Source organism: Galdieria sulphuraria (assembly GCF_000341285.1).
Source record: "Galdieria sulphuraria unplaced genomic scaffold scaf_1, whole genome shotgun sequence".
NCBI classification, from domain to species: domain Eukaryota; phylum Rhodophyta; class Bangiophyceae; order Galdieriales; family Galdieriaceae; genus Galdieria; species Galdieria sulphuraria.
In genome coordinates this window covers 74,766-98,007 of record NW_005178474.1, presented here as the reverse complement: position 1 = coordinate 98,007, position 23,242 = coordinate 74,766, and the positions used below count along the sequence as shown (strand labels likewise).

Here is a 23,242-nt window from a genome sequence, read left to right as displayed (position 1 = left end):
ATTGTTCTTTTCCCAACTCATGAAACTAAAAAAAATGAATTTATTTTCCATTTTCTGAAATACTAAAGTCTACTGCTAAGCATTCTTCGTTCATTGACTGCAGTCAAGTCTTCCAATAAAGTAACTACATGCTTGGCACAACCCCAACTAACTGTAACTCCAGCTCCTATGAATAATTATTATTATTACGAATAATAGTCTTCAAGAACAATTGACTTACCTCCATGTCCATAATTATGAATAATAAGAGGAACCTTATCTTCGTCTAGAATTTCATATTCAAGTCGAACTTGCGGTCGAACTGGTCTTAAGCCAGCCCAACTACAAACAACTGGTGCATCCTTTATTTCTGGTACTAATAAACTACATCTTCTTTGAATATCCATTGCTTCTTCAGGACCCACTCGAGTATTCCAATCATTTTCAAAATAAGTTCCTCCTAAAGTAAACAAATCATCTCCACGTGGTAGAATATATGTCGGCAACTCATTGGAAGAAAAAGGACCAGAACTAGTTGTAACAAACTCTCGTTGCTTTTTCATATTGGACTGAACTCGAATAGTAGCACCTCTACCAGGAATAACACTTTTATCATTACACAACTCTCGAGAACCTAAACCAGTACAATTGACCAATACTTCTGCAGCAAAATGTCGATAAGCAGCCAAAGCAGCATCGATTAGGCGAGGACCCACGGTTATGGGAGATAATATCTCAACTCCAAGACTTCTTGCTTGCTTTTCCAACCAAGGCATGTAAACATCCATATTAACGATAGGTGATTCAAACTTCCAAGCACCTTCAAAGTATTTGGGAACTTGATCTGGACTAGTCACTGTTCTCATGTTAACATAATGGGTCCAATAGGGAACTTGCTTTGGAAGATGCTCGTGAAGTACTTTACCAGGAAATATATGAATACCACATTCTTTTCCATAATATTTCAACTGATTTCTAAATACTCTTAAAGCTTCTATACTCCACTCGTTGACCCATTCCTCAGGTTCGATATGAAACGGCATCCAATAACCACCGGAGCCATCCGAAGTAAGATTGGGTGACCTATCCTTGGACCATATCAGAACTTTATGACCACTTTCAGCTAATCGAATAGCAGTGGTAAGTCCAATTACACCAGAACCTAAAACCAAAACTCGTCGCTTTCGATTCCACGAGATACTACAAGTTGCCATTTCTCCCCATATCAATACAGATGAGCAACGAATATTCTTAGAAGAGCAATGCAGGCAACTGAGCAGGAAGTTTGTGACGGTATTCCTATTGATTATTTTATATGTCATCCTGATATGTTTTGGCCCAACCTTGGTTTTCTTATTCCACTTGCTGAACCAGATACGAATAGCGAAGAAGAGTCTTTGGAACGTACTAACTGGAGCCAAGTGACAGTTGACATGGAAAGTTCCTGTATTGAACCGTATAGTTATTTAGATATTGTTTCAAACCAAGAAGGGGAATGGAATAAATTTCCGCAATGTGAGGAATATAATGGTTTGTTGGAAAGTTCGCGCTCGGAGTTTGAGCCAGTCCCCATAGATGGTGGGTCCAGTGAAGCTCATAGAGTGCTGTTGGAAAATAGCGTGGAGACTAACAACTATGAGAGTTTGACTTGTCAGGAATTGTATAGACCTTCGTATTCTGTAGAAGAAGAAGACTTGTATTCTTCACAAGTCTTTGATTCTACTGTACATATTCCGCCTCCAGCAACGGTGGTGTTTGCTGGAAGTATCTACGACTCGAGGAAACCGAATGGTACTCTTCCGAATAGTGAAAGTGTGAGTTGTGATAGATAGAATGTTGTCCTTTGCAAAATAGTCATCTACGGGTTCCTTCAACTCTATTTACTTGTGTGCAATTATTGTCAAGTTACCAAACATAAGAAGTAGTAGTTTATTTTAGAATACTTCATTTTTTGCATAGGGTTCTCTTGTCTGTAGATAACTCATGGATCATATTCTATATTTATGGAATGATTCCATTTTTCCTTCATATGTTAAAGTGAATCATCCAAGTTATTAACCTATTCTATCTTGAAGTTTCAATTTCTCCAATATAAATGGTCTTATCGCTACTGGCACTTGCAATAACGGACTGGTCGGGATGAAATACAATGTCATTGACACTACCATCGTGACCTGGCAAAGCATATCGCAATTCTCCACTATCAACATCCCATATATATACAAATTTGTCAGCACTACCTGCACCTACTAAAGTCCCATCAGTAGAGAATCGACAACGTAACAAATTGCGTTCAAAAGAATGCGATGCACCCTGAAGAACAGTCAGACAACGTTCCTCATCAGAACCTTCAAAAAAGGGACGAACATCCCATATACGTATAGTATTATCCATAGAATTGGAACATAAGAAACAAGCATCATGTGTTATATCCATTCCTGTTAAAGTATCGTGATGACCCATCAACTCCAACAACGGAGAATCATTGCCTTTTCTCAAGTCCCAAACATAAATTCTGTTATCAATACCTCCACAATAAACTACATCGGGATCAGCTGACAAGGAAACAGCTAATAAAGGATATCGATGCATAATAAAATGCTGTGGATGCCTCGTCCGAATGTCCCATAAAATAAGTTGCCTATCATCCGAAACGGTTGCTGCCATAAATGAAAACTGATTCTTAGAGACAGCTACATCATTAACAAAAGACGTGTGTCCTTTGAGTTGTCTTATTCGACTTTGACTTTGAGCATCCCATACTGCTGCGTTCTTATCTGCACTACAGGACACTAACTTCTCATTGTCGACCCAACAAATGGAACCTATGGAATTTTTGTGACCTCTCAAAACTCCAAACGAATTACACTCTCCATATACGTTCCACAAAAATATACTTCGATCAAAAGAACAGGAAGCAAGGCAGTCTCCTCTGGGATTGAAATCGAGTCCATATATTGCGTCCTCGTGACCACAAAGTCGAAGAATGGATGACGCCAACGAAGAAACTCCTTTCTTTTTCAACGCAGTCTCTTCTTTCTTTCTCAAAGTATAGTTTGTATTAGACTTGACGACTGCGGAAGAGGAAATCATGCTTTCTCTAACCACACTTCCAAATTCTCAAAGCAGCAAACAATTTATTTTAAAGTAACACATCGACATAAGGCTTCTTCAACATTTCCAAATGAATAAAGGCACCCAAGTGACAAGGATCTAATTCTAATACTAGCTCTAGTTGTTGTTTAGCACTTTCATACTCATACAAACCTATATATCCCAGCGCCAGTAGAAAACGACTCTGCATTTGGTTCATTCTATTTAGGTCTTCTTCAAATACCAACATATTGGGAAGCGATACTGCAAAATAGTCAATCTTCAAATCCTTAAACAACTGAACTTCACCGTAATCCTTCAATGTATGAAAGCATCTTCTGGCATTCTTTTCGTCTTGCAATCTTCGAAATGCGAGTCCCTGATAGAATATCAACTCTGGTGGTTGGTCATTGTAAAACATGACCGGTTCAAGATGAAGTGAGCCTTGAGATGCCTTTTCATAATATTGGCTTGCTAACGACTTATCATTCTTTCGTTCATAACAACAGCCCAACAGATAAAAGATAGCACTTTCACGAGTTCCTTGTAACTTGCCTTCTCCAAGATTCGAAGGATATTCCATGGCCCTTATCAAATAGGAAATTGCTCCATCTGTCTCATTGCAAATCAAATGTTTCTTTGCCAATTCAATACAACAAAAAGTATATTGTGCAATAACTTTTCCTTCACCTCCTTCCCAAGGATGAAAACGATGATTCAATAATATGGATAATGCTTTGTCATAAGCACCATCCCTATTGAGTAAGGTTACATGTTCCACAATAAGATCATCTCGTTGCTGAACTAGTGACATATATAGTTCTAACTGCTGTAAACGCTGTTTGGGATGAACACCGAGAATGCGATATAATTTGTCCAATTCGTAAAATACTCGAGCATCTGAAGTGTCCAATGAAAATGCTCTTTCCATATATTCTTTTGATTTCTTAGTATCTTTAAGCTTATTAAAATATGCCAAAGAGAGATTGCGATAAGCAGTAGGAAATGATGGCTCCAACTCTATGCATCTTTCCCAACAAGAAATGGCATCTTGATACCGTCGCTTATCATAAAGAAGATTGCCAAGCATATAATGAGGCTTATAATCCAAAGTTTGGTTACAGGCATCTTGCAAAATAAACATTTCGAATAAAGAAGTCGAAAAGTACAGCTGTAAATCTGCTTTGGAAGCCCTTTCAAAATAATTTGATTTTGGAAATGAACTGGAATGATTCATATATTGTTGAAGAAAGGAGATGGCATAGTATACAATAAAAGGTATTTGTATTCCTTTGGTTGTACACTGAGTGATCAATTGCTCCAGAATCAATACTGCAGTGTCATAATCACCAAGTTCCCAATATTCTTCAGTCAAAGCAAGATATTGATGCGGCTCTTCATCCAATACCCGAATCCAAGTCATTTTTTGATCATGGATAACGCTATTATGGTTTCCTTTCTCTTTATCAATTGCTTCAAGCAAAGAATTTTCCAACAAGGCAGCTGCTTCTAAAGGATTGTCTTTTAAAACTTGATAACAGTATTCAGATGCCTTTTTAAAATGTCCCAACTTGCGCAATATGGTAATACGGGCATTGAGAGCAAGCAAGTTGGAACCATCCTTCTTCAGTGAGGTTTCTATAAACTCCAAAGACTTGGAATAAGCTTTCATACGAAATGCAAGACATGCAAGTTGATAATAGCCTAAACTATGATAATGAGAATCCCAAATAGCTTTGTAAAATGAATCGAAAGCTTCATCCCAGCGCTTTTCATATTTCAGACATAGTCCTAGATAATAATAAGCAGAACAATCAGAAGGGTTAGGATTGTGTCGAGTACACGTCACTATTGCTCTTTCGAAATATTTTTTTGCATTTATATGGTCTCCATGTCTTAATAGAAGCACACTATAAGCAGTATTTAGTCGAATGTCGTCCTTATCTCTTTTCAATCCTTCTAAATAATAATCTTCTGGTCTATAAGTTGCATGACGATACTGTTCCAAATGCAAACCAGCTAAAAATAGACTTTCTGTATTTGGTAATAGCTCGGGGGCTTCAATTGGTTTTGCAGGTTCAGGAAACTTTTCTATATGAGGATATTCTGGCTGATAGGATATTAATTCGATGGAGTTGTCTTTCTCTCCATAAAGTGCCATCTTTATATAATGCGGTTTCTCATGATGACAAGTAATGGAATGTGTAAAAGGCTTCAGAGGTGAGACATCTATAAGGTTTTCATAGATAATAGAATCATTTCTAGTATCCGTCAAAAGAAGCTTCAACTGTTCAAAATTGGAAGAAGCATATATGCACATATGAAGCTGATCTTCTTTCCTATCCAAACCAATGGCAAAGTCAATATTGGCATTCTTTACTACACCAACTTGCTTATAAGGCAAGAAATACTGAGTAAAAGTCTTCAGCTCTTGAGGCTTCAACCAAGTAAAGTCGGGTTGATTATCGGTATATACACCAGCCATCAACTCCACATAAGGACCATCTTCATCGGTAAGCTGTTGATGCCAAACATCTCCAAAATTGCCACAACCCCAAGTCCATTGCTTCTTTCCTGGCGATATGTGGTGATCTGCAATATGAAGAATACCTGCGTGCTTATGATGGTCATAACCTCCAAGAAAGTCATATTTTGAATAGTATGCCATATAAGATGTAGGAACAGGTACATTTTTGTACCATGAAATATCCACTCCTTCAGAATAGTCTACCTTGTAATATACTCCTGTAGCAATAGGAAACCTAGACAAATCTCTCTTTCCATGATCGAACACTGCACGAACATCAGGTGGAAAGATAGACTGGGTTTGATCATGAACATGTACTGCTGGATTAGCCCACCATAAAAAAGTTTGAGGAATCGCTGTTCGATTATATAAAATGACCTTAATCTCTAAAAAGGACTTTCCTGGATATATTGAAAAGGCAACTAAACATTTGGTTCCGTACATTCTATCCACTTCAGTCATCCAACAGGTGCAAACTCCAATTTCTGTATCTCTTGTATAATAATATTCCACTTTTCCAAAAGTATTTGGTCGATGATGTTGCGGCCAGTTGAACTCGATTCCTCCGGATATCCAAGGACCTGCTAGACCAACAAGAGCTGGTTTGATCACTCGATTGTAATAAACTGCATCATAGCCGTTTGTTTTATCCAAGTATCGATACACTCTGCCTCCAATATCGGGCATTAACTGGACTTGAATGTATTCATTCTCAAGGAATACAACTCTGTAAGGTTTTTCGAGCTTTTGATCGTAAATCTTTTCAATAACAGGATATGGATATACCTTTCCTGAGCTGCCTTGATAAACTCTCTTCTCTAGAAATAAGGGATTCTTTTCCGGTTTTCCAACTTCATAAGAAGGTATATATACCGTTTCTTCCCAAACTTGTGCCATGTTTGGATAATCAATATGGCAAATGGATACAAAATCTGAAAGAAGCGACGATCGGATGTTATTTGGTCGAAGAGACGTTTTGATGTTTTGAAATAATGAAGCTTTAATAAAGGTCTGTTATCATGTTGTTAAAAAACTAACAAGGTTTTCCTATTTTTTTTGGAATTTATCATTCATCTTTTTCATTTGGTTATTGAAACCATAGAATAGCACGAAACAGTTGCGAGTTGAACACAGAATATTTCCTTACTATCTGTGTATCATTAAGTTTCTTTAAGATGGCGTTGGAAAGCTCTAAAGATAGCGATATTTGGCTGCCTTTATTACCTAATGGAGGAGTGCTATTGTGTTGGAAAGAAAAAACTTTACAGTGTTTCCGAAAGTCCTGTGAAAACAACAACGAAGAAAATTCAAAAACATACCAATGGCAGTGTATAGCCAAGGCAACTTTCTTTTGGCCTCCTTGTTGCGTCACCAACTTGCAGACCAACTGGAGACCCACAAAAAACAATGTCTCGGGTACTAGTCAAGAAGATAATCCTGTCTCCAACAGGATTGAAGCAGAGCACTGTTCGTTTTGTTGTTCTTGTGGGACAAAGTTGACCGTGCAGCTTTACCCAAAAAAGCTGTTGGAGATTTCTGTGGTTTACGGTAACTTGGAAGAACACGGCCATTTTTCCTCGGAAGTCTTCTATCCCACTTTTCTTTTTGAGTTGCCTATTTCTGGACATTGGTATGGCGGAGCGCACTCTCTTAGACAGTTTTGGCCTACAGAACGTGCCTGTTTAGAGTTGGGTCCTTATTATCCTTTTGATAATGGTCCACAAGGTCTTTGTGGTTTAGTAGACCCTTCTTGGGTTTCATCCAAAGGTCTCGTTCTTTCTGTTTTTCTCTTTTCATTCCAAGTTTCTTCATATTGGTTTACATTCTCCTAAACAACAACAACAAGCATCTAGACAATGGAACATTGGTTTGGAAAATTTTGCTAAAGAATTATTACCTTTGGCAGATTCTAAAGTACAAGGCAACGACATTTTACACATAGAGGCAAGAAGACAGTATGACTTGTCTTCCATAACACATCCATTATCCAATTCGTCGACATTTCATACTGCCTATCCTTGCATAGACTTTGTATTAGGTATAGAAGCCGATGTTCGAAAGGCAACTGAACGGCTACTTGATTATTTACCGCAATGTAACAAGAGTAAACCATTTCATGCTCTAGTTGAACAACCTATATGGACAACTTGGGCAAGATATAAACAAGACATTACTCAACAAGATGTAGAAAATTTTGCACAAGAAATATGTGAACGGGGATATCCACATTCTGTCCTAGAAATAGATGATCGATGGTCTCGGAAATATGGCGATTTAGTATTTGACGAAACTAAATTTCCTCATCCGGAAAAGATGGTACAAAAGTTGCATGACTTGGGTTTCCTAGTTACATTATGGGTCATTCCATTTGCTGATGAAGACTCGGAAGCAGTTTTAAAGAACGATGCTTCACCCAAAAAATACTTTGTTAGACAAACACTCCAAAATAGTAATTCAAACGACCTGATAGCAAGTTCATCGTTTCGGTGGTGGCAGCCAACTACTGTAAAAGCTCTCGATGTGACTAATCCTGAAGCTTGTGAATGGTTTTTGGAACAACTTTATCGACTTCAAAGAGAATATGGAATAGATGGATTCAAGTTTGATGCAGGAGAGCCTTGTTTTCTTCCACAACATCCAGCCTTTCGAGAAACGCTTCGCATTCCCGACGAATATACATTATATTGGAACTGCAATATAGCCTCTCAATTTCCTATTCGAGAAGTGCGAGCAGCTAGTCGTGGTTGTCAAGCTTATGTTTCATTTCTTCGATTATTTGATAAATTTTCAGTATGGGACTTTGATAATGGTTTGGCAAGTATTATTCCAGCAACTCTAGTAGCAGGCATTGTTGGATATCCATTTGTTCTCCCTGATATTGTTGGAGGGAATTGCTATGATGATAGACAATTGAGTGAAGAGTTATTTATTCGATGGTTAGAATTAAGCTTAGCTATGCCAAGTGTTCAATTATCCGTAGCTCCTTGGCAGTTTAGTGAAGATACTGTGAAGTTATGTAGAGAACTCCTTACCAGTCGAAAGAGACTTTTGCCCTTTATCGATGACGCAATGGAACAGTCACTGAATACCGGATGGCCTATGATTCGTCCTTTATGGTGGACTTGTCCACAACTTACTGAAAGTTGGACCATTGATGATGAGTTTACTGTTGGAGATAATTTACTTGTTGCTCCTGTTATAGTTGCCCATGAGAATGATCGAGATATATTTTTTCCACCAGGAACTTGGCAATTTCTTCCTTTGTTAGATAGTAACAAGGATAATAGGAAGGATTATAACGGAGATATTATTGGCCCTTGCTGGCTAAGACAATTCCCTACTCCTATTCATATTGTGCCATGTTTTCGTCGTATTATTTAACTTGATTCTGTTTGGCTTTTGTTAGGGTAGATTCTGGTATAATTAAAGAATTTGAGTTACTCTCATATTATTCTTGTAAACTAGAGGAAAGAGATATGTTCAAACTTTAGTAATTGCTTTGGAAAAACAGAAAACACTATCGACTGCTTTATGGCAAGTTTCACCCAAAACTCTCAGGATTTCTGATCCATTTTGGTTGCTTTGAAAATACTAGTCTCCATCTATTGCAACTATTTCAAGTGTTTTTCGAGGGAAACAAACAGTTTACGATAACTTGTATATGTGGATGAGAAGCTTCCGACGGAGATTTGAATGTTGAGATTGTGAAAATTTGGAATGCAGCCGTCTTCGATGACAAAGAGACCTTTTCGTGCTTCTACTTTGGTTAGTGTTATCGACCTATTCAAGAACTTGTTGAAGGATAGTTTTTAATAGGCACCTTTCGATGCTGAGTCTTTTGAAGTTTCTTGTGAACCAAAGCAGTTGTCTTTGACTTTTGAGTTCGACCCTAAGCAACCAAGTTTCGAAACACAGTTTGTCTATTCTCCACAGACCAAGTCTAAACTTTATGCTTGTTACAACTTTGAGAAGGAACGTTTTCGATATTTGGGTGTGGATCAACGGTTTCGAGCATTCGATAAGGACAACTCTATCCGTCTATCGTATTTCCTACCCAGAAACTCATTGAGTGCAAGTTATCACATACAAGCTGATGAGAAGAACAAAGTATCCGCACACATTTGGTTCCACGATGTATCAAATCGTGGTTTAGGAAAACGAGAGGAACGGTTGGAACTACAAAGCAACTTGGAAGGTAACGACTTGTTTCGAATCCGTTATGACGTTCAAAAGAAGGTGACCAATCTGAAACTGACGCATGAACTCAACTCTCGTGTGCTGTTAGAAGGAGAATATTCTTATTTTTCGAAGGATTCTCAAGCTGCTGCCGTGTCTGTTATTAAGCAGATGGACAAAGACAACGTGCTAAAGGCAGGTGCAGATTGGCGTAACCGGAAATATTTATTAGAGTGGACTAGTCTTACTGGAGATGGTCCTTGGGTAGTTAAGAGTGCCTTGGGCTTTCAACAGTCACTGCGAGACTTTGATATTCAGTTGAAACGTAAAGTTTCCTTTCAACTTTGAAATCTCACAATAAATCTTTGAAGATTGTCTGTTGTGTGATAAGAAAATGGTTTTGATGGGTTTTCAGTTCTCGTTACTGGGAATGAGTCGGACTTGTTTGATGAGTTTAAACCAGGTGGGATATCATCAGCAGATTTGTTTACACACTAGAAAATGCTCTTGTGTCTTGGAAAAGAGGAGAACAAGTGTTTTCTCTGTTCTATCACATCGTCTAACGATGAGACAAGCGGAAAGCCTAGGAAAGATTAATTATTCCATCACAGAGTCACAGAGCAATAAGTATATCCTTATTCAGTATCAGCCACCAGTAGAATATTTTCGTTCAGGACAAGATTTATTTTACACTGGTGGATACAACAACTGGAGTGGCGTTGACAATCCTTTGATATTACCTTTGAGACAAAAGGTGAGTAAAGAAGTTTGCTTTATAAACTATTCCGATAAATTGGACACCTTATCAGAAAGCAGACTTGTATGAAGTACTTGTCCCTTTACCAGAAGGTTCAGTTAGTGTAGAGTTTGCGTTTACTGATGGTGTTGTTTATGATACAAACCATGGAGCTTTTTATCATATTCCACTGGAGCAATTTGTTACCGAAGAAGAGAACAATAGTCATCATATAGAAAACGTATCTGAAAATACAAAATTATCCGAGTTGGATCCTCTCAAAGTAAGTCTGTAAAGTTTATCGATCCAATCAACTAACTTGGTCTCTTCAGATTCCAGAAGGCCCTACAAGATATACTAACGATGAAGAAATAGCTCTTCGTAAGGCACGAGCTGAGGCAACGGCTGTTGGTGAGTCGATGGGTTTATCTAATGTGCTTGTAAGGACAAACGAGAGATTATTTTTGTTCGATGTGGATAACTCGTTTGTTTTTGTAGATGACTGAAGCTAGAACTGAATTTGAACGTTTTGATACTCGTATGTCAGGTTGGATTAGTCGTGAAGAAGCCAAGATGTGTATAGAACGTTTAGGATTTGAAATAGGCGATAAGGAATTTCACGAATGGACGTTAGCTTGCAAAGAATACTCTCGTGATGAAGATATGGAAAATATCCATATTACTGAATTTATATACTTATATGGATCTTTGGAACTTCGAAATGAAGGGCTACAAATATTGTGAATAAAAGTGGAATATCCAGAAAATCTCTTTCATTATAAATCGGCAATATACGTTTATTTATTAAGAAATTTATCTTCCTAACCTTTCTTCTTCTAGTTTTGATACTCTTTGGGTGATAAGGTCCATTTTGGTCTCTAACACCTGAATAGCACGATCCAACTTGTCTTGCATTTGTACAGAAAATCTTGTCAGAATGGAATCTATATATTCATCTGAAGCTTCTTGGTTTCTAGAATCCAATCTTGACTGCGTAGTTTCCTTCGGACTCACAGAACTGAAACTAAACTTCTCATGGTCATGAATAAGTGAATCTTGTGTAGAGTTTGTATCCAATAAGTTCAGACTTTGACTCATTGAATTTTCTCGGATTCTCTTACGTGAAGCACGACGAGCAGAGTCCTTTTCAGTACTATCCTTTGTATCACTTTCACTGCTTTCTGTGCTTTCCATATCGTTTTCTTGTTGAGAAGCTTCCAATTCTGCACCTTCAACCTCAGAATCCGTCTCCATAGGTGAGCTACCTGTCTTTGAAGGACCATCACCGACAACTTCTCCCATTGTTAAAGAATAACTAATCTTGGGATTCCTTAAAGAACTATTCTCCAGGCCATAAGTTTGCGCAATGCTATCTGATTGCCTCTTCAAAGTCATACGAGGTCTCACAGGTTTCAGAGGTGCAATCTCCGAATCATCTGGAAACGCGTTCGGATCTACTTTGATAATCTCTTCGCTCTCATATAACGCTTTGAGTTCTTCATCAGCAAGAACATCGCGATTGCCCTGTTTACCACCAAAGCCTGTACGAACCTCCCTCAAGCACTTACAGCTTCCCAATATACCAGCAGTTGTAAATACGCTTCCATTATAATAGCAAAAGTTTCCAATTCCTTTATATGCTTTCAATTTCACCATCTTAAAATTGGAGCCATGAAGGAAAGCCACCCACTGAGAAACCGTCCAATCATGACCTTCACTTCGGTTCAACTCCTCCACAAACCAATCGATCTTATGCCTTCGAGTGTAGAATAAACGACAAATTGTAAGCACAGATTCTTCCAGACGCTTATACCGTACTTTGGGAACTTTGGCAGAACTATATATAGCAAAAAATGAACATCTACGAACCAAGTCGTCAAACTGTTCCTTTGTGAGTAGAGGTCCTCTATCCACATTCTTCTCGTCTCGAAGTTCACTTTGAATACTGGCATTTTGTGTTGTGTTCAAGTTGCCTTCAGTGGCATCTATACCTTTGACAGAGTTTGTCGTAACATTCGACTCAGTGTTGGATAATGTGAAATCACCTGACGCCTGTTTTGTGAGAACTATGGAAGCATCCAGATTATTTGTGGCGGCATCGAAGGAACTGGGATATACGGGCGCCTTATTGTCCTGGATATTTTTCTTGTTTTCACCGACACAAGTTACATTTTCAGAATAAAAATCACTTTCCAAGTTGGAAACACCAAATGGGAGTGGAATCTGCTGAGAGGGGACCTGCTGGTGCTTATCAACTGCCACAGAAGAAGAAACACCTACTTTACAGGTAACTCCAGGTGTAAAAGCGCCACTGGAGGGAGGTGATTCACTGTAAGCCTTTTCCCTGTTCCCATCGTCAGAAGAAGATTCTTTGGTGAATGACGCCATAAAGTCGGTTTTCAGTTACTAAAAACTGCCATAAATAGACCTTTGTATAATTGTTCAACCAAACTCAACAGAATCAACTTTCAGTCATCGAGAAAAAAGTTTCAATTTCCTAAAAAGGATGAAATGAATTTTCATAAAGTTACATTTTGGACTCGTTTTTCTTTTTCTCATCTTGTAGCTGAAACAATTCCAAGTACAGAGCATCTCTTTTCGCTCGTAGTCTTTCAAGTTCTTTATCTTCTCCAATCAAGTGATGGTAAAGACGGAATAAATAAAATTCACGTTCAGTTTCTGCACCTTGCTCCCATCTGAAAACTATATGATCACGAGCACTCTCCAGTCCGCCTACTACCAGTAAGCCAATGGAGCTTGCACAAACTCCTGCAATAAAGGAGCGAGTCGGTGATACGGTTTCTCGGAATCGAAGCAGGCCATAAAACCAACCCGAAAAACCACCCGCAAAGAATGTACTCCAAATTGTTTCTCGGCCTTTGAGACGATCACAAACTTCCTTCAAAGCAAAAAAATGAAAAGAAACCAAGGTTAGACGTGAAACACTTCTCATCAACTCAGGAAGAAGTGCTTTTTCATAGTAAACAGCTCGACCGACGCCAGTTATGACACCCAACACAACTAGAAAAGTATAAACTCTCAGTCAAATGACTCCTGAGCTGTTCTTCCGCATACATACCTCCAGAAGAAGAACGCATGAAAACCCTTTGTATGGACTCACGGTGATTCGTGACTATTTGACTAAGAAAATCCGACAATACAAGCTTTTGGTTTTCTTTGGCATCAGCGTTTGTCCAGGCTAAATCCTTTTCTCTCTCACTATGGGGTTCCATAACAGGAGAGATTCAAGTGCACTTTGAAAATAAACTCTAATCAACACTGTAAAAAAGATACAGAGGAACTATTAACGGCTTTCTGCAACCAACTGCCCCAGTGACAGAAGCATTAATGGACAATGTCAAAACGTTTCGGTATATGTGAATGAGGATTAGTACCTATGACCTATTGTTCTTTCTTGTGTCAAAAAAAACTATATATTAGTTTCAATTTTAAACTACTGATTGCCTCTTTCATTACAAAAAATATAAAATAGTCTTTGCAAAGTTTCCGATCAAGTCGAGCATTTATTTCCAAGTAAGAAAGAGATTGATGAAATCTAAAATTGGGCGGGAAATTGAATAATTTTCCTTTTGAGAAAAACTAACTTTTCTGCAATGGCTCAGAGTATGTTGACAGCATACCTTCCTGTATTGTTAAAACCCTACAGTCAATATAAGAATGACTTGATACAGTTTCTACAGAATTTTCGAGTTGTTCAAGACGAAAATTTTTATACGCATTTGGGACCTTATTCGAGCGAAGAAACAAGGGCGCCTGGTGTGGAAAGCTCCTTACAGGACTCGGAAGAAATTAGTTCACTTCCTATGTCTTCTATTTCCCCTAACGAACAAATGCCTCACAAATATATGATTCAAATACAAGAAATTGCAAATCGAACCAGAAAATCTTTAAATATTGAGTTGGATGATATCATCGCTGAAGGAAGAGAGGAACTTGCGCAAGCTATAACAATCAATACTTTGCGCTTTATTGAAATTGCTTCACAAGCAGTGGACGAAATCTTAAAGAATGTAAAACCTCAGCAATCCATAGTTAAAGACCAGTTTGATATTGTAATAGAACAGTATTTGCAGCTGGAGAGTGACTATAGAGGAACTCACATAATGAGTGAAGACTCTGCATTAGGAAACGAAATAGATCCACGTGTTATGGCTGAATTGGACCCTCTCAACGCTCCTATCGAAGATCAACAGAACAAGATACCGGCTCAGCTTGTACGAAGATACGAAATTCACTTCATTCCACCTACCAATACTAAACCATTATCTATAAGGGAAATAACTGCAGTTGATATCGGTCATTTAGTTAAAATCAAAGGACTCGTTGTCAGAGTATTAGACGTCAAGCCTCGTGTGACCGTTGCCTGTTATAGTTGCGAATCTTGTGGTTTCCAAGCCTTCCAACAAGTCAACTCTCGAAAGTTCATGCCACTAGTAGCGTGCCCAAGTGCCGAATGTCGCACCAATAGAAAGTCTGGTGAACTCTATCTTAATATGAGAGGAACCAAATTTGTAAAATACCAAGAAATTAGACTTCAAGAAACTGCCGATCAAGTCCCAGTTGGACATATACCTCGTGCAGTAACTTTGCAGCTCTTAGGTGAAGTAGCTAAACAGTGCTCTGCAGGCGATTTGGTAACTGTTTGCGGCGTTTTTCTTCCAACTCCCCAGACAGGTTTCCATTCTCTTCACGCAGGTCTCGTTGCTGATACTTTTCTGCAAGGAATGCACATCGAACGCAACAAAAAGACCTACGAGGAATTCATCCCTTCTGTTGAAGTTGATAGGCAAGTGTTTGAGCTTTCCAAAGACACTCAAGTATATGAGCTCTTGGCAAAGTCCATTGCTCCTGAAATATATGGCCACTTGGATGTCAAAAAGGCTCTCTTACTACTTATGGTTGGAGCACCTCTTCGAAGGTTCCAAGACGGAATTCGTTTGCGTGGTGATGTTCACGTCTGCCTTATGGGTGATCCTGGTGTAGCCAAGTCTCAGTTATTGAAACATATTGCCACTATAACACCTCGTGGCGTATACACCACAGGAAAAGGCTCTTCTGGAGTTGGTCTAACTGCAGCAGTGTTGCGAGATCCACTCACCAATGAATTGATGTTAGAAGGTGGAGCGTTGGTTATTGCAGATATGGGAGTTGCTTGTATCGATGAATTTGATAAGATGGATGAAGTCGATCGAACTGCCATTCATGAAGTAATGGAACAGCAAGTAAGAGAATGTATTTAATGTTTTTACAAAAAAAATTGCTTACATGACTTGTTGTAGACTGTTTCCATTGCCAAAGCTGGCATAACAACCACGCTGAATGCAAGAGCTGCTGTTTTGGCTGCTGCCAATCCTGCTTACGGTCGTTACAACAAGAAAAAGACACCTTCCCAAAACATCAACTTACCACCGGCACTCTTATCCCGTTTCGATTTGCTGTTTCTGTTGATCGATACTCCTAATGAAGCTCAAGATTTTCAATTAGCTAAGCATGTTACGTATGTACACCGAGTTGGCAAACATCCTGAAGATGAGTTTCATCCCGTGGATCCTCAACTGATTCGCGCTTATGTTGCCAAGGCTAAAAGATACAATCCTGTCATTCCAGGGTTCGTTTCAAAGTATATTGTCAATAATTATGTGGCAATGAGAGATAAGGAAAAGAAAGCTGGTGAATGGGCGGAAAATTATACTTCGGCAAGAACTCTTCTAAGTATTCTTCGTTTAAGTCAAGCTCTGGCAAGAATCCGCTTTAGTACTTTTGTGGAACATGCTGATGTTGATGAGGCCATTCGTCTATTAGAGTCAAGCAAGTCCTCGTTGAGAGAGGTATGAGACATCAGTAGAGAGCTTTTGAAGGACATGCTAAAGAATCTTTTGGTTTTAGGAATACATTGGCAAAAGTTACAACAGTGATCCTGTTGCAGAAATTTATCGACATGTTTGTGAAGCAATACATGGTATGGATGGAACATCTGAAGTTGTGCTATCCGATGTGGAAAGGCAAATATTGGGAAGAGGCTATTCTCATGATCAGTGGGCCAAGTGCCTTGAAGAATATGAACAATTGAATATTTGGATGATCGATAGAAATCTGGACAAAATACGACTGGTTGCTTAAATGAAATCGATACTATCCTTTTGCTTTACAATTATTTGTCTTTCATGTGGAAATGCAATGTCAATCTCATCTAGTCAAATGTTAGAAAGAAATAGCTCTCTCTCTCTCTCTCTTATTGTGTTTCTAGAGCTTCATTGTTCATTATTCGAAATGACAGAGGATTCTAATAAATGCCACACGCAGATAAGGCACTCCTTAGAAAAGCCACATTCCTTTGCAATTTCTTTCTGTAATTCTGCTAATGCACTTTCGTTATTGATGGTATTCTCCTTGTGCATGTAGTTAGTTTTCAACGTGTCTTTATACACCAATCCCAAAACTACAAGTATAATAATGGAGTGATCATAATTGGTCAATTCTTCGGATAACAGTGACATATTTAGATACATTTCTGCCATACAAACAACTTCTTCCCATGATGCTTCACTCAAATCAACGTTCCAGTGGAACTGCCTAAACTTTCCTGCTATTTTCGAAAAGACACCATGTACGGTTCGCAAATGAAGGTGCCAATCGAGACTATGCAATATGATTTCCTCAAAAAGTCTCAACAAATTTGAAGGAACATTCACAATTGGAGCCATTTCGATATATGAAACAGGTCGAAAGTCGAGCCATTTGGAAAATGTGCAGAGACAGCCACCTATTGTACTATAAAAGAAAAGTTGTGAGATTGTTCGTTTCCCAACAAGTTTATCCATAAAGGCAACTGTAAGAGCCACCGTTTCAGAGTTCAAATCAAAAAGCTGTGCAATGTCAAGTAGCCAAAATATTACTCGTTTTCTGGTGTGAGAAGTAAACGAATAGCTACAATGACTTTCTGCGTTTAGTTGGCTTCGTTCATCTTCATCCAAAAATTGGCAAAAAATAGACAGGTTGACAACATCCAAAGAAGTTTCAGAAGCAGAAAAAGAACTACAAGAAGGTTCATTACTCGTATTTCCATCGTTTGTGTGACCTAATGAGCATAAACATGAATAAAACCCTTTTCTGTGCCGAATAACTTCAGCAACAGCAAATGACAAAAGATCCTCAACAATAAACAATGTTGGACTCCCGTTCGCCACCTTCAGTAGGCTCCTTTTCAACACGCTCTGCAAGTGGACTAGATCCAGAGTCTCAGCTGTTGCTTCTCTGTGACAGGTGCAATAATAACATGGCAAAGATTCCGAGCAACAGGCAGACTCTTTCTTCGCACCTTGTGCTTCTACAAGACCTTTTTCAGTTTGTAGGCCAGCTTCTAGCAGCCCGCGACTGACGTCAAGTTTTGACGAGTTAGAAGCACTGTCCCCGACTTCGTAGCAGTCAAATTTCACTTTTTCTGTCATAGCAACAGTTAACAAAACTCTAAAAAACACAATAGTATTTGTGGCAGCGTTCTCAGATCCTCAAACTGACAAAAACCCTGGATTCACTTATTACCTGCAGTTGAAGTACTTTTTTTGTTTAAAGAATACAATTTCCTCCTGTGCCTTCCGTCTTGCCAATAATACACTGTTTCATAAACTGCCACACACTAACGATGCGAGCTTCAGAAAACTGCAAATGTTCTATAGAATATGAGTCTACTTGTAGGTTTCCAAAGCAAAGCGCGGAAAAATATGACAAGTTAAGGAAAAAAAATGCTGTTGATTCAAATTCTGTTCCGGTTCGTAAAAATCCCTTGACGCGATTCTGAGGCTCAGAAAAATCAAAGCAAATAAATCATCTGTACACTCAAATGTGGTCCAACCTTGGCAATGTATGACAGTAATACACTTTGGATATGTACACTCATTTTGTCGTTTAAGTTTCGTTTCAAACTATCAAACACAAACAACTTGCCACTGAACAATAAAGGGACATTCTTCGATGCTGCTTCCCATAAACGAAGATACAGTTCCTTATCATATGATGAAAGCAATGCAAAAACTCTTTCACACGGAGCAACAAGATACTTTTCGTCTATAGGAAACTCTTCTGGAGCCAAACGCAATGCTCTTCCATTTTGTTTATCCAAAACCTTTTGTGCTACTTCCAGTTGTATCCATTGACCTGTAACCTCACAACGAAGTTGAGAAGGAAAATAATCACCTTTGTATCGCATTTTTGGACAATTGTGAATATAAAATCCCATACAATAATATTGCATAGATGAATATCCTTGCAAACACTGCGTTCGAACCCATTCAATCTCGTGCAAAGCAGAATAAACTCCTAATGAGAGACTGGAATATGAAGGATCATAGAAAAAGTAGACAGAAGAAAGATAATGCGGTAAAACATCAACAACGCCTATTGCAAGTAGTCTCTCATCTAAATAATATTTCATATGAAAAGTTCCAAAACCACAAGATGGAGTAGTGCTATCATTGTTCGGTTCCACAAAAATCAAAGGGCTTTCAACTAAAAACCTTGAAAACGATTCTTTGTTACTTTCTTCAGGACTTTCGTGATGTATAGCTTGTTGATAACGCTGAAACAACAAAAAGCTCTCATCTTCTAGCTTTGGTAACTCCATAACTATTCTTAAACGCTTTTTGGTTAAAGAATGTTCAGTGATCTTGTGTGAGAAGACCTTGTCCATTCCGGTATTTATTCCATCTCTATCACTTGGTCTCATACCAAAACAGTTGTGTCGTTGATATAAAGCATCGTCCTCTCTCCAAAAGTCTATAAAACCATTGGGTGTGACGGAGCAATCAATACCAACTTGAGCAAACGCATCTTTTCCTGCCTCTTTCAATTTCGATGAATAATGATTTCTCCATTGAGTAAACTTGACTTGACGCTTATGTTTCATATTCACAAGAGTTGCAGTCTCGGGGTTTTCAGACTCTGAATCATTCTCATTGTTTTGATGTTTTGCAAGGACTAAAATTAGATTAGAGGAATAACAGCATTTTCCAAGTCTTTCACTATTTTTCGTATTGTACCATACTTTCCAACCCCAGTTGACAGCTTCTTCACAGATCATATCTGTCACAAGCTGACATAATTTGTGTCGAATCTGCTTCAGTAAAGGGTCGTCTGAAACGGTTTGTTTTGAGAGTTGGTCAGAAAAAGAAACTGAGCAAGATAGTTTGTTACTATACTCTCTTGAAGTAAAACAAGAAAGCGAAGAAGAAACTTTGTCCATCTTCTTTAAGACTCTTCTCTGGGACTTGTTAGGTGTAAACTTGTCAGCCTCAAGGCGAATAACAAATTGCTGACAACAAGACTCTGCATTGTCGGGTCTGTATATATACTTTCCTGAACGACGCCAACCTCGAGTCATAAGTTCTTCGTAATCTTCCACTGTGAGCTGATGAGCCCAAATTCCGTGTGCAACTCTAGTTTTGGGTCGACGTCTTTTTGAAATTCTGTGCTCTCCGGAGACTGTATTATGCTCTTCTTGAACGTTCGAAAGTACTTTTTGGTTGCTACAATAACCACATCCACTTTTGTCTACTCCCAAGTCTTGAACAATGGACCTTCGCATTCCGCTCTCCATCAACAATACACGATTCCAAAAATATGTCGTAGAATGAAACGTTGGTTTTCTAATGGAAACTTGACCAAACAACAAATTTTTCGATTGCTTGCACAGAGAGAGCCTTTTCTCTTTGTTGACTATGCTATAGAAAACAGAGTAGGTGAGAGTGTTGTGGCTGCAAAGCAACTAAGAGAAGATGATGTGCCTTTTTTCCGTCACAAACAATTAGAATTTATGGGTCAAGCTGGTTGTTTGTTGGTCAAACAGGTTGGTGACACGAGGTTCAAAAGTATTCAAGTGTTGTTCAACTGTATTTGTAGTGTCCCGAGTTTTCTGAAAAATTTCCTGTTTTTGTTGGAATGGAGGAGGTTCGTTGGGAAGTGGAAATATTAGACCCAGGCTGTACATTGTACTGTAGAGCAAACTTTAAAGGAGAACCCAGAGAAAGATTTGGTGTGGTGGAAACGATTGCCTGGAAGCACTCAAATGGTCGAAGAAGAGTATTTTGTTCTGGAGAATTGTGGTTCTCCTTTATACAGTGAAGCACTCTTATAAGATTGGCCGCGAATATCATTCTATTTTGCGGAGTTATGAAAGGAATAGAACCTTTAATATTTAGTTTATAAGTCCAGACTATGACTTTTAGGAGAATTCTGTTTGCCGCTTTTCTGTGAAGTAGAATATGCCTATTTCGATGAGGTTTGATAGATGTTTCCTCAAATCATTTTGCATAAAAGAATTTATCCTTAATTGATAAATTTGGTTGTCGTCTTGTTAGCGACTAATCACTCATAATGAATACTTTTGTAGACGATGGACGTAAATTATCAGCACTGTATTTTATCCAGACTCCTGTGCTGAGTACACGGTTTTATTATTCTTCAGCAGTATCCAAGTTTAGAAAAAGTTTATTTGTTGGACATAACGTACTGAAGAATGTAGTGAATCCTTTTATATCTATTCCTCGCGGCTTTTCCAACACTTCTACGGACTCTCCGCGAGTTTCTATGACGACTCAACAGCAAGCAGCAACTAGCAGTGATTCTTCTATAAATACTGCTGATATAGGCTTGATCGGTTTGGCAGTGATGGGTCAAAACTTAGCTCTCAATATAGCTGAAAAGGGCTTTCGAGTTTCAGTATACAATCGAACCTCAACGAAGACAGACGATACAATCAACCGCTTTCAACTTGAGCAGAAAAATTGTCTTGGTAAACTGCAAGGTTTCTATTCCTTGGAGTCCTTTGTACGTTCTCTTAAAAGACCTAGGAAAGTTATTATCATGGTAAAGGCTGGAAGTCCAGTAGATGCAACTATAAGTACTCTTGAAAACTATTTGGAACCGGGAGATTTGATTGTAGATGGAGGCAATGAATGGTATGAAAATACTCAGAGACGTGCAGAAGCTTTATCTTCCAAAGGTATTCTTTACATGGGAATGGGAGTTAGTGGTGGTGAAGACGGTGCTCGTCACGGACCATCTTTGATGCCTGGAGGTCCAGTAGAAGCCTGGAATCTAGTAAATGATATTCTCAACAAGATTGCTGCACAAGTAGACGATGGACCTTGTGTTACTTATATAGGTCCCGGTGGTTCTGGAAATTATGTAAAAATGGTACATAACGGAATTGAATATGCAGATATGCAGTTGATTGGGGAAGTATACGATATATTACGAACCCTTAGCCAAAGTAGTCATTTTGATGGTCAATTGTATGAAATATTTGAACGATGGAATGGAGGTGATTTGCAGTCTTTCTTGATAGAAATAACCAGTCAGATATTACAATTCAAGGAAAAGGATAACCTTGTTGTGGACAGAATACTCGATCAGTCGGGAAGTAAAGGAACTGGTATGTGGACTATTCAAGAAGCCGCCAAAAGAGGAATACCAATATCTACTATATCTGCGGCATTAGATGCAAGATACTTATCTTCTTTGAAAGACTTGCGCGTTTCATTAAGTCGTCAACTGCATGGAATTGGAACTACAGAACGAAATACTATCATAAGCTTCTATGGTTGGAATGACTTTGAGTTTTTGATTTCAGAGTTGGAAAAGGCACTTTTTGCAGCCAAAATTTGTTGTTATGCACAAGGAATGGCATTGATTCAGAAAGCTTCTTTAGATGAGCAATGGCAGTTGGATTGTGGAGAGATTGCAAGAATATGGAAAGGTGGTTGTATTATTCGAGCAAGATTTCTAGACCGCATTAAAGAAGCTTATAAGCGACAACCTAATCTTCTTTCCTTATTAGAAGATGAGCATTTCGTGAGAGACTTGAATAACTGCCAAACAGCTTTACGACGAGTGGTTTCTGGTGCTTCTCTTTTGGGGATTCCTGTTCCTGCTTTGGCTTCCGCTCTTTCCTATTATGACAGCTGTCGAAAAGAGATACTTTCCAGTAGTCAACTTATACAAGCTCAACGTGACTTTTTTGGTGCTCATACTTATAAAAGGTTGGATAAAGAGGGAGTATTTCATAGTAGATGGTCAGAAGATGGTTCCAGTATTCCTATAAGCAACTCTTCCTAGCTGTGATTATGAAGTTGACGAGTTCCTTTAGAGTGCAGAATTCGGCAAACTGGTCAGATTCAAATTGGTTTGTTTACTGACTGGTTTTCATACGGAGAGTTTCTAATAAAAGCTCCCAATTTCACTACATTTCCTCCACTTGAGGTTTCCACTGTTTCTTCTTGTTCCAGAGGAAAACATTGCACTTACTGGAACTTTCTTACTATTCCTGGAGTCTCTCGTCTTCCTTACGGATGGTGCTGAAGTCACTTTTGTGACGAACTTGGTGCCACTTCTTGTCATTCCTCGACGTAACGTGTCCGGGGCTTAACCATTTTTTATTTTTTATTTCTCCTTGAAGATATCGTAGTTTGTTATAACCATACTTCCAAGGTTCTGATTTATTAAAAGCCAAAAATTGGAACCTTTTCTTGGCAGAAGTATACACGGAAGACTTGATTCTAACTCTCATCCTTTGAAAGAACAACCAGCAATGATGAAGAAGAAGAAGAAAACAGTGGGGAACCGTCATTCCTCTGAAATCTTGCCATATACTTATCAACCAAACTGCAAATTCATAAGTTAATAACAAAATCATAAAATTCAAGTTCAATGTGACT

General features: G+C 38.5%; 14 protein-coding genes across 14 annotated transcripts; 7 read left to right on the top strand and 7 right to left on the bottom strand.

Moving 5' to 3' along the window:
- Positions 1-24: 24 nt before the first annotated feature.
- Positions 25-1,287, bottom strand: Gasu_02970 (D-amino-acid oxidase). Its single transcript, XM_005708985.1, has 2 exons — positions 221-1,287; positions 25-166 (listed from the first exon to the last, which is right to left on the bottom strand). The coding sequence occupies exons 1-2, from the start codon at positions 1,191-1,193 to the stop codon at positions 63-65; spliced, it is 1,077 nt and encodes a 358-aa protein (XP_005709042.1). The 5' UTR covers positions 1,194-1,287; the 3' UTR covers positions 25-62.
- A 10-nt stretch (positions 1,288-1,297) lies between these two features.
- On the top strand, positions 1,298-1,832 carry Gasu_02960 (uncharacterized protein). Its single transcript, XM_005708984.1, has one exon. The coding sequence runs from the start codon at positions 1,308-1,310 to the stop codon at positions 1,809-1,811; it is 504 nt and encodes a 167-aa protein (XP_005709041.1). The 5' UTR covers positions 1,298-1,307; the 3' UTR covers positions 1,812-1,832.
- An 11-nt stretch (positions 1,833-1,843) lies between these two features.
- On the bottom strand, positions 1,844-3,077 carry Gasu_02950 (transducin family protein / WD-40 repeat family protein). Its single transcript, XM_005708983.1, has one exon. The coding sequence runs from the start codon at positions 3,070-3,072 to the stop codon at positions 2,044-2,046; it is 1,029 nt and encodes a 342-aa protein (XP_005709040.1). The 5' UTR covers positions 3,073-3,077; the 3' UTR covers positions 1,844-2,043.
- Positions 3,078-3,086: 9 nt separating this feature from the next.
- Gasu_02940 (transferase, transferring glycosyl groups) lies at positions 3,087-6,647 on the bottom strand. Its single transcript, XM_005708982.1, has one exon. It carries the CDS (start codon positions 6,494-6,496, stop codon positions 3,122-3,124), a length of 3,375 nt encoding a protein of 1,124 aa, XP_005709039.1. The 5' UTR covers positions 6,497-6,647; the 3' UTR covers positions 3,087-3,121.
- Positions 6,648-6,657: 10 nt separating this feature from the next.
- On the top strand, positions 6,658-9,082 carry Gasu_02930 (glucosidase/ hydrolase, hydrolyzing O-glycosyl compounds). Its single transcript, XM_005708981.1, has 2 exons — positions 6,658-7,366; positions 7,446-9,082. Exons 1-2 carry the CDS (start codon positions 6,775-6,777, stop codon positions 8,978-8,980), a joined length of 2,127 nt encoding a protein of 708 aa, XP_005709038.1. The 5' UTR covers positions 6,658-6,774; the 3' UTR covers positions 8,981-9,082.
- A 5-nt stretch (positions 9,083-9,087) lies between these two features.
- Positions 9,088-10,272, top strand: Gasu_02920 (uncharacterized protein). Its single transcript, XM_005708980.1, has 2 exons — positions 9,088-9,364; positions 9,416-10,272. The coding sequence occupies exons 1-2, from the start codon at positions 9,317-9,319 to the stop codon at positions 10,121-10,123; spliced, it is 756 nt and encodes a 251-aa protein (XP_005709037.1). The 5' UTR covers positions 9,088-9,316; the 3' UTR covers positions 10,124-10,272.
- Positions 10,273-10,277: 5 nt separating this feature from the next.
- Gasu_02910 (glycosyltransferase family 5 protein) lies at positions 10,278-11,282 on the top strand. The gene is made up of 4 exons (XM_005708979.1): positions 10,278-10,529; positions 10,585-10,794; positions 10,844-10,951; positions 11,010-11,282. Exons 1-4 carry the CDS (start codon positions 10,341-10,343, stop codon positions 11,253-11,255), a joined length of 753 nt encoding a protein of 250 aa, XP_005709036.1. The 5' UTR covers positions 10,278-10,340; the 3' UTR covers positions 11,256-11,282.
- A 4-nt stretch (positions 11,283-11,286) lies between these two features.
- On the bottom strand, positions 11,287-13,007 carry Gasu_02900 (uncharacterized protein). The gene has a single exon (XM_005708978.1). It carries the CDS (start codon positions 12,897-12,899, stop codon positions 11,325-11,327), a length of 1,575 nt encoding a protein of 524 aa, XP_005709035.1. The 5' UTR covers positions 12,900-13,007; the 3' UTR covers positions 11,287-11,324.
- Positions 13,008-13,016: 9 nt separating this feature from the next.
- On the bottom strand, positions 13,017-13,887 carry Gasu_02890 (uncharacterized protein). The gene is made up of 2 exons (XM_005708977.1): positions 13,591-13,887; positions 13,017-13,532 (listed from the first exon to the last, which is right to left on the bottom strand). The coding sequence occupies exons 1-2, from the start codon at positions 13,742-13,744 to the stop codon at positions 13,039-13,041; spliced, it is 648 nt and encodes a 215-aa protein (XP_005709034.1). The 5' UTR covers positions 13,745-13,887; the 3' UTR covers positions 13,017-13,038.
- A 130-nt stretch (positions 13,888-14,017) lies between these two features.
- Positions 14,018-16,732, top strand: Gasu_02880 (minichromosome maintenance family (MCM)). The gene is made up of 3 exons (XM_005708976.1): positions 14,018-15,754; positions 15,812-16,360; positions 16,419-16,732. The coding sequence occupies exons 1-3, from the start codon at positions 14,126-14,128 to the stop codon at positions 16,650-16,652; spliced, it is 2,412 nt and encodes an 803-aa protein (XP_005709033.1). The 5' UTR covers positions 14,018-14,125; the 3' UTR covers positions 16,653-16,732.
- Gasu_02870 (D-type cyclin) lies at positions 16,707-18,307 on the bottom strand. The gene has a single exon (XM_005708975.1). The coding sequence runs from the start codon at positions 17,978-17,980 to the stop codon at positions 16,784-16,786; it is 1,197 nt and encodes a 398-aa protein (XP_005709032.1). The 5' UTR covers positions 17,981-18,307; the 3' UTR covers positions 16,707-16,783.
- Positions 18,308-18,316: 9 nt separating this feature from the next.
- On the bottom strand, positions 18,317-20,117 carry Gasu_02860 (arginine-tRNA-protein transferase). The gene has a single exon (XM_005708974.1). The coding sequence runs from the start codon at positions 20,110-20,112 to the stop codon at positions 18,343-18,345; it is 1,770 nt and encodes a 589-aa protein (XP_005709031.1). The 5' UTR covers positions 20,113-20,117; the 3' UTR covers positions 18,317-18,342.
- A 10-nt stretch (positions 20,118-20,127) lies between these two features.
- Gasu_02850 ((3R)-hydroxymyristoyl-[acyl-carrier-protein] dehydratase) lies at positions 20,128-20,879 on the top strand. Its single transcript, XM_005708973.1, has 2 exons — positions 20,128-20,373; positions 20,427-20,879. The coding sequence occupies exons 1-2, from the start codon at positions 20,158-20,160 to the stop codon at positions 20,646-20,648; spliced, it is 438 nt and encodes a 145-aa protein (XP_005709030.1). The 5' UTR covers positions 20,128-20,157; the 3' UTR covers positions 20,649-20,879.
- Positions 20,880-20,887: 8 nt separating this feature from the next.
- On the top strand, positions 20,888-23,238 carry Gasu_02840 (6-phosphogluconate dehydrogenase (decarboxylating)). The gene has a single exon (XM_005708972.1). The coding sequence runs from the start codon at positions 20,901-20,903 to the stop codon at positions 22,641-22,643; it is 1,743 nt and encodes a 580-aa protein (XP_005709029.1). The 5' UTR covers positions 20,888-20,900; the 3' UTR covers positions 22,644-23,238.
- Positions 23,239-23,242: the final 4 nt, after the last annotated feature.